Genomic DNA, 9,484 nt, shown 5'->3' on the forward strand with positions numbered 1-9,484 from the left:
ACCTACTACTACCTACCTACCTACCTACCTACCTACCTACCTACCTACCTACCTACCTACCTACCTACCTACCTACCTACCTACCTACCTACCTACCTACCTACCGTACCGTACCGTACCGTACCGTCGTGTTCCTATTTGATTTACTACCAATGGTTCTTGATTAATATTCATTTTTATTTAAACAATATTACATTTAACTACGTAAAACCAAAGTCGTTGTTAGACTTTAAAAGTAACGAAAACAGTTTTGACATTCAAAACGACATTTTTCGAATAATAAACGATCGAACTTACTTACTTTGAAAGTCAAACAATTATAACGGAGGTCGCACAAAGGATGTTCTTGAAACGAATGGATAATTAATAAATGTATACAGATAAAAAAAAAAAAGTTATTTTAGATTTACAATACATTAAGTTTTTTTTAAAATATTTATTTATTTCAATGGTTATTTTAGTGGTTGTTGTGTAACTTTCGTGTGTTGTTACGAATGGCTAAATCAAAGTCCAACTCGCTTTAAATGTGTTTATTAAAACACATAAAAAAAAAAAAAAAAAAAAAAAAAAAAAAAGAATAGAATGTGCAAGAATTGAAACGGTTACACAGTTCAGTGTTAAACACAAGATAAGCACGAGACGAAAAAGTTTATAGCACAGTGGAAAGATAGAATATGGGAACTATATTAATAGTACCTATTATATTGCAATGTACACTGCGCGGCGTGGGATAAAGCGACGAGCTTTCAACTCAGTTGCGCGATAACAAAAGGATCGCTGTAGTGGTGCATAAACATTGCATTCCAGTATCAGCAGCGATGAAGCGATACGATACGATAGCTTTGATATTTAATTGATTTATTATTAAATCAGTTTATATTTTTTTAAACGACTGTGTGATGTATGAATGGATATGTGCGATTATATATATATATATATATATATATGTGTAATATTAATGTATGTATGTTTGTTTATTATATTAATTATATATTATATAATTTAGTTTTAGTTGTTGGATGTAGTATAAGGTTCCCTACAGTTATAATATGAAATATTTGTAAAAAAAAAATATATATAGAAAGTTACATAATGTTCGATAATAATGTTAGTATTATTATGTTATACTAATTTTTGTCTTAGAATTAATTCATTTTAAAGAAATAAAACAGTCTCAAAATATAAATCAGTTTTATGCAATTAGCAGCCCGTAAATGTCCCACTGCTGGGATAAAGGCCTCCTCTCCCTTTGAGGAGAAGGTTTGGAGCATGTTCCACCACGCTGCTCCAATGCGGGTAGGCGGAATACACATGTGGCAGAATTTCGTTGAAATTAGACACATGCAGGTTTCCTCACGATGTTTTCCTTCACCGCCGAGCACGAGATGAATTATAAACACAAATTAAGCACATGAAATTTTAGTGGTGCCTGCCTGGGTTTGAACCCGAAATCATCGGTTAAGATGCACGCGTTCTAACCACTGGGCCATCTCGGCTCAGTTTTATGCAAAGAAACACTTAATTTATAGTTTTGAAAATAATACAAGACTAAGATATTAGACTCTGATCTTTCGTACCATGTGCACTACGCTGATTGAGCAATATTTTTGCAGTTGGAAGATTAAGATAAGATGTTATTTTTAATTACATTGTGTTTTTTGTTTTTTTTTTCACAAATTTAATGCTAAGAAATATATTTCAAGTTCATAGTCATTTTAGATATAAGATAAATTAAGAGTTACTTTGTAAGATATATAAAATTTTATTAATTCAAAACCTTAGTATTTTAATATGTAGGGTAGGGTAGGGTTACCAGCAATTTATATAAAATGTATTTAAAATATAACATAAAATTACGTAAAACCAATAAAATATATCGTTCCTTAGCATTAATTACCCATTCACTGAATAATTTTCTCCTCACTAGTGTAACTCAAATGTCATGTCAATTCAAGGTCAATGTTTTTTATTTACCTTCTTTCTTATTCACATCGGAATAGAGTATAGTTAGCTTTTCTTACGTTAAGTTTTACACAATTTTAGAATAACCTTTCTATTTACTGATTTTATAATATATTTGTATAATAAGTTTGAATGTATGGAAAAAAAAAATGAGACATGCAGCGCGGACCCCAAGTAAATTGGCGAACTCCGGTCTTGGTCTGAAACTAGTCTTTGAGGAACGCCATGATGAGACCTGCACGTGATCAATGATATAGAATAAACACTAAGCATATGTCGGCGTTTGGCCAGAGTTTTCCTCGTGATCCTTGATAAAGAAAAATACTTTTTGATTAATATTTTTAATTGTCTGTATGGTTCTGCAATTGTCGGAGGAATGCTCGCCTAAACTTACTTTTCCACTTATTAAACTTTATTTTGTTACAAACATATTAACTATTAACCACTTATAATATTAAATATATATATATAATTATTTTAGATCTTAATTACGTCATTATGGAATTAGGGACACTGCACTCAGTCTTCTGATTTCGTATCTGAGCAATCGGATTCAGAGGGTTGATGTAAATGGAAAGAGATCTTCCGGGTCTCCAGTTATATAAATATAGATTGATAGTTATATAAATATCTAAAATAAAGCAATGGATGGAGATCTTAAGAAGTAAGCTCGCATTCTTTTTTCTAGCGATATGCTTGCACCTTTTAGTGATAAAACTTGAATCATAAAATACATGAAAAGCATTCTTCTTCATTTGCCAAATACAGCATCTATACTTCCAGTTCCACCTATCTAAAACATTTTTTTTTACAAATTAAGCATGAGGACACCTATGCCATTATGTCATTCTTCAGTTGGTCTGCTAGACACATTTATGGTATCACACTACTACAACAATGTGTGAGTTTATATGTTATCACAACAAGAATTAATGGATGCCATCCATTGTAGTTACAAAAAATTTACAAGATGACTTGTTCGACAATTTAGTGAAAGCTAACAGAAATTTTAAGAAAACTGCGGAAGAAATAATTAAATTTCAGTATTTAGAAACGAGGTTGGAGATGTTAGAACAACTATAGAGTTACTATGGAAAAAAAACGCAAGGAGATTATTGTAAAATGGAATAAGTAAGAAAGAAGCATATTTTTCAGAGGGAAAATATGAGTTTTTGGAGGAGCTCATTCTTTGCGATTTACTTTTAACATATTGTAGATGCGTTCCCATGTATCAGCTTTGCACGGATTTTAGAAGGTACCTACTTTTGTTTGTTATTTTACGTACTCCTTTACCTGACGGTTGGGTCTAATCTCTCTCGGACACGTCATTATGTGTTTCCGGGTCGAAGCTACGCACGACTCTAAATTATTAGAAGAAAACGTAAACAACAAGAAGTTGCTGAAAAATCACCGCCTAAACGCCGTCCCATACTCAGACCGTCGTCGAGACTCTTCGTTGGATGAAACTAAGTTAATGTACTAAGTGTTGCGAACAACTATCCTGGGTTGTATCTGTCACGTTAAATTAATGTTTATTTAATATTTATTCATTTCATATGTACAAGACTTATTACTCTGCATTGCAATATGTATATGGTCCTTATCATGATACGATTGAAACAGATTCTTCGCCAAGAAGTTCTGTGTGCCGAACGGGCCAAGAGATGGCAAAAATTATGCCAATCATTTGACCCTTACCGGCCACACCGCCAGCTGTGACGACTGAATACAGAATACAATCAAACTTGGTTTCCTTTAATAAAGAAATTGGCTATAAGTGAAATTTTACAATTCGAACCAAATCCTAATTTATTAATATATCTCCTTTCAGATTACCACACAGGCTTCACAAGAGTCTCTCCCTAATTACCGTGAAATTATCCGACAAACTTTATTAAGGTTTATTTCCCCTCGTTCTGTCGACATAATGTTAGCCTCTTGTCCTGCCAGAAGTCTGCAAGAGTATGTAAATAAAACGGAACGTTTACTTAATCAAAATAATACTCTTTTATTTATTAGTTACAGAAAACCTCATCATAAATTATCCTCTCAAAGATTAAACCATTGGATTAAGGATACTCTTCAACGCAGCTCTTCATCCTGTTGACAGTAGTATCTTTGCTACTATACCGTACTGCCAAGCACTGGCTCGTAGACTAACAATTAATGGTCAAACAAACTTATCTGTAAGTGAAGTTCGACCACAATTATGTGAGCAGCTTCATTCGTATTCATACAAATGATTACAAAATAAAACAATTGGTAGTTTTTGTTTTCTTTATTAAATTCAAATGCATTTGGTATTATATCGTTACACAATATCTCAATCTTTACAAAGTTACATCGACACGTGTCGAATAAATTAGACTCCAGAACACTCGCTTTAAGCTTAGGAAGTATAAATTTAATAAAACAGGAATATGCATTTAGAATATTTTGTTCGTATTAAACCGTCGTATGATATGAAGCATACCTAGTACATAGTTAAGTAGTTAAATATTTGTGATAAAATATTATTACATCTCCAAAGTATTTACATCGAACAATCTTAGTGAAACAGTCGTGCTAATACTGACGCGTCGACTTCTCGCACACACGCACGCACACACAGGTACTTGTGAAACGTATAATTATGACTTTCTGTACTACATTATTTGTTGTCGAGTATAATAATAATTAAATTAATGCACGACGTCCTCGCACCTTAAAGTAATATCAAAGCGTCAAAATTGTAAAAGTATCAACTATAACAAAATAAACATTAGTATTATCATATATCTTCACTCCACAGCGAACTGCGAGCGGCCCCCGACCCGCAGCGCCGCGCGACTCCGTTCGTAAAATAGATACTTCTAATTTACAACTCCGGTACTGACTGACGCGTCGAGGCCCTCCTGCCTTTCATAGCCGATGTTGTGTGATCTCACACTTCCACTTGTACGAAATTCGTCGCAATTGTCGACATTCTTTCATTTCATTCTTTATTTGCTAAGAGAAGGAACCATTGACGTCGACAGACGGAAGGTCTACTTAAAATTTATGTTTTGTACTAATTCGATTAAAATAATAATTAACGAATCATCTCGTCAACATTCGCCACGGACACACTTACAAAAATATAATTTACAGCATACCGACCATAACCACCCCCCCCCCCCCATTCCCCAACGACTCGAGGCGCTCACACGAAGTGGCGCGGCGACAGCATGGGCCGCTCGTCAGCGTCCGGCCCGTCCGGCCCGTCCGGCTCGTCCAGGCCGGCCGAGGCCCAGTCACGCGCGCGCACGGAGGCGCAGCACAGGCCGCAGCCCAGGAAGTCCGCCAGATTGTTGAGCGGGCCGCGGCTGAAGGGCGAGCGCCCCCCCCGCGCCTGGAAGTGCCGGTAGCGCCCGCGGTTCAGCTGCTCGTTGGTCGTCATGCCGAGGCACACCACGAGGTACAGCTGGCAGCACGCCAGCACCGTCACCCAGAACAGGTGGAAGGCGGCGTTTAGCGACACCCAGGCCAGCCACGCGTCGCACGAGGCCCAGGCCAGAGGAGCGCCGGGCCCCGCGGCCGCCCCGCAGCGCGCCGAGAACGAGCGCGTCGCCCCCCACAGCATCCACGCGCACATCACCACCAGGCTCACCAGGAACCCCACGAAGTAGCGGTGGTTCTTGGCTCCTGCGCGGGGAGAGACAGGTCGAGATCGAATCGTCGCGTCCGGCGCGACTACGACTCGGAGGCGCCCGAGCGCTTCCGAGTCGTCGTCAGTCGTCAGTCTCGTCGTCGGGTTCCTACCGATGCAGTTGGCGACCCAGGGGCAGTGGTGGTCGAACTTGGCCACGCAGCGGTTGCACACGGAGCAGTGCTTGGAGCGCAGCGGGCGCCGCAGCAGGCACGCCGAGCAGAACCGCGCCGGCTCGAAGCCGCCGCCCGCGCCGCCGCGCTCCGACAGCTCGATGATGGTCTGCGGGCAGCGGGCCGTGAGCGCCGGGGGGCGGGGGGGCCGCAAGCGGGGGACGGCAAGCGGGGGACGGGGGGACGGGGCGACACTCACGCGGAACTTGTCGGCGCGGCTGGCGCTGATGACGCCGGGGTCGCTGCGCCACGAGCGCAGGAAGGTGTACCAGAGCGCCAGCGAGCACAGCAGGAAGCCGGCCGTGGCCGCGCCGCTCACCACGGGCGCCACGAACGCCAGCCACGTGATGTAGAACCACACCTGCGCGGGGGATAGAGTTCGTGAGCAGAAACGAGGCGGAGAAACTAGAACTATTCGTATGTTATTGAAAATGTCCTATTCGATATTGTGACGTAGACGAGGTATACATAATCGATCGAGTACCTTAGTCGCCAGATACACGCTCAGAGGAAATATATTCTTGAGGTCATCGTCGAAGAGCGCGTTGGTCAGAAAGTGGAGGAGCGCGTAGAAGCAGACGAGAAGGAAGGCCTTGATCGGATACATGGCGTCCATCTCCAGCACCAGCCCCGTGATGTAGAACGCTAGGAAGGGGATACTCACTACGCACCACCACCGAAACTTCTGCAATGGAGAAAACGGATACAAGTTATGTAACAGTTTGTATGTAATGGTGAATAATGAAACAAACCTTTCCTACCGTGTTTCGGTGGACCATTGATCTAGTAATAACTTAAAATACCTTTATATTTTGATAATGTTAATAGGAACACTAAGCTCACAAATATATACGTAAATATCGTTATCGAGATATGGAATTCAGCACGCGTCGGTCGAAAGTATAAAGTTAAATCGACAGCAACGATACGGCGCTCACCTTGTCGTACGCCAGTCGGCGAAATATATTCTTCTTGGACGATATCACAGCATGTTCTTTTATTTTGTCGGAAACCTTGGAACCGACCCACAACGAGTCCGCACTACTCTGCAACATCGCGAGGGGCGTCACTCCGCGAAGGTTGGGCACATCTAAGCTGGCGTTTCCCTGCAAAGTATCAAATCATAAAATCAAGAAGGCCCACGTCCCGATCCGAACCGGTCCTCCCGAAGGTGACACTAGTTCCGAAGACCCAACTCACATAGAGGATCAGGGTGGTGATGGCCGTAGTGTTGCGAGCGAGTATGGCCCAGTGCAGCGCGGTGTTGCCGTGGGAACGGTCGGTGGGGTTGGTGGAGGCGCCCAGGGTGAGCAGCAGGCGCGCCGGGTCCACGGCCGACACCTTCCAGCAGGCCCACATGAGCGGCGTCATGCCGCCCGCGTCGGGCCCGTCGGCCGCCACCCCGCGCGCCACCAGGTAGGCCACGACCGCCGTGTGGCCGAACTGCGCCGCCAGGTGCAGGCATGCGCAGCCCTCCGCGTCGCGCAGCGAGGCGTCGGCGCCCGCGCGCACCAGCAGCACCGTGGCCTCCAGGTGGCCCTGGCGCGTGGCCCAGTGCAGCGGCGTCGACTGCAGCTCGCCGCCGATCGCGTCCACTTTCGCGCCCTTCGACAGCAGGTACTCGATGATCTCCCGTCTTCGAATAATACTCATTCTGACTATTTATCATATGAAAGCTTAAATATACACAAAGAGTCAAAGAATGCTTAGAATTGTTGAGTCATGATTTTGGCATATGATGCCATACATGATATAATTTATAAATATAATATACAATATAATAATAAAAATTTCAGTAAAAATAAAATTAGCAATATAATGATTGGTGTATTATAATTGATATAATGCATAGTTCTCAATAATAATATATCTCAATATTTCACACAAATTTGCTCACTAAACAAAACTTCACAAACAATTTATGTTACAAAAAATAGGTTTAAAATAAATATTGTTTCCTGAGTCATGGTGGCTGATGTTTTTAATATAATACATAATAAAAATCTAATGAACTCAAAGGTTTCACAACAATGTCATTAAATGTAAATAGCAGACAATCTGCATGTTTTGGCTTACATCTTACTGAGGGATGATATGTAAATATATATAAATAAAACAGTTTTACAATCATGTTCAGGCTGTGATATGCCGATATTACTTAAAAAAATAAGGTTTATCTTTCTGTATAAATAACTAGATTCCCCTGAGGGGAGATATCCAAGGTTTAATATCATCAATCCAATTGTATTGTGCAAGTAATAAGTAGTATAATATGCTAATATAATGAAAACAATAATTGTCAAAATAAACAATATTATTTATTTAAAATATACATAACTAAATACATTTATTTGTTTTCAACAAAAATGTTCACGAGCAAATGTGTCCCCCTGAAGGTTAGTACTTGCCTTCGCCAATAGACATTATTTGTACAAAATGTAAACAAATACAACCTAAAAAACTTAACATCTCAAAAAATATACAAGTTGATTTCCTAAATGATAATAGCTATGATTTATTTTTCATTATTCTTACACCTAATGTTTGTCCAATCGAACCAGATGAAGAAACACACATTGACATTTTACTACAGTTAACTTCTATTATATGAAACTGAAACTTTTAACTGAATAAGAACAAAATTGAGATAGTTGTCAATTGAGTCAAATAAAATTCCAAATGTATTCTTAACCTAATTTTCAGCAAAAGCAGTAATAGGTACCACAAAACTCCTTTAATAAGTAAATTAAATTGATGCAAGTAAAGAAGTAGTCTGAGTATATATAATAAATTAAAAAATAGTCTAGTTGATCAGGATAATATACACAATTATAAGATTTTTTTTCTACGTACCTATTGTTTATAGAGGCCCAGTGCAAGAGAGTTACTGTTTCGTGATCTGGTTGATTTACATCCCAACCGGCCTCGACAAGTTCTTTTACACGAGCAAAAGCCCCATATTGTGTGGCCTTTACAATATCGAATCCGCTGTAATCGCGTTCTAGAGGAGCCGGCGGAGGCTCGCGCGGTGGAGGCCCATCGCCCTCGCGCTGGGACTTTCCACATTGTCCCGTAGCGGCGGCGCCGCACGTGCTATCGTACATGCTGTTTATCGTTTACTCATCGATGATAACATTATTATTACTTTACTTTTAAATACGAGCACTATTATTCACGATACTACACAATCAGACTGATAATTATTGATAACGAAAAGAAACTGCTGTCAAACTAATATTATTGACATTTCTCATTTGGTTGCGTTCAAAAACAATTAATTTAAGATAACTTTTTTATGTATTTAACCTGATTAATATGCCTCACCAAACTAGATTATTACAGGTGTAAAGTCCTCATATTTGCTTCATTTTTTTTTTTATGTGTATTGTATACACGTACCATAAAAGGGCTAAAAACAAAACAGATTAAAAAAATATTTTTCAATATAACCTTGTTGCTTATGCTATAGATTAAATAAAAAAATCAAAGAGAGACTCAAAACTCATAGTAACATTAATTTATTAATTTAACCATCAAATGTTTGCAGAAAACTGGTGCAATTAAACTTTTAACTATTGATGATGAAAATGGCCTTAGCAGGCAGGCAATGCAGATACTACCATGACACAGTTCCATAATAAGGATTTTTTAATAAAGCAAAGCTAATACCAGACTACCAAAC

General features: G+C 39.8%; 1 protein-coding gene across 1 annotated transcript; it reads right to left on the reverse strand.

The window, feature by feature from the left end:
- Positions 1–4,225: 4,225 nt before the first annotated feature.
- On the reverse strand, positions 4,226–9,022 carry LOC125077945 (palmitoyltransferase Hip14). Its single transcript, XM_047690071.1, has 7 exons — positions 8,656–9,022; positions 7,003–7,438; positions 6,741–6,908; positions 6,287–6,487; positions 6,002–6,163; positions 5,743–5,911; positions 4,226–5,625 (listed from the first exon to the last, which is right to left on the reverse strand). The coding sequence occupies exons 1-7, from the start codon at positions 8,904–8,906 to the stop codon at positions 5,144–5,146; spliced, it is 1,869 nt and encodes a 622-aa protein (XP_047546027.1). The 5' UTR covers positions 8,907–9,022; the 3' UTR covers positions 4,226–5,143.
- Positions 9,023–9,484: the final 462 nt, after the last annotated feature.

The sequence above is a fragment of the Vanessa atalanta genome, chromosome 4 (genome assembly GCF_905147765.1).
Source record: "Vanessa atalanta chromosome 4, ilVanAtal1.2, whole genome shotgun sequence".
NCBI classification, from domain to species: Eukaryota; Metazoa; Arthropoda; class Insecta; order Lepidoptera; family Nymphalidae; genus Vanessa; species Vanessa atalanta.

What these genes read in the sequence shown, in the direction of transcription:
- LOC125077945 (XM_047690071.1), bottom strand. Translation starts at nt 8,906, where the DNA reads ATGTACGATAGCACGTGCGGCGCCGCCGCTACGGGACAATGTGGAAAG. An exon ending in GCCGCGCCGACAAGTTCCGC is followed by an intron (nt 5,912 to 6,001) that starts GTGAGTGTCGCC and finishes CGCTGCCCGCAG; the next exon opens with ACCATCATCGAGCTGTCGGA. An exon ending in CTGGGTCGCCAACTGCATCG is followed by an intron (nt 5,626 to 5,742) that starts GTAGGAACCCGA and finishes CTCCCCGCGCAG; the next exon opens with GAGCCAAGAACCACCGCTAC.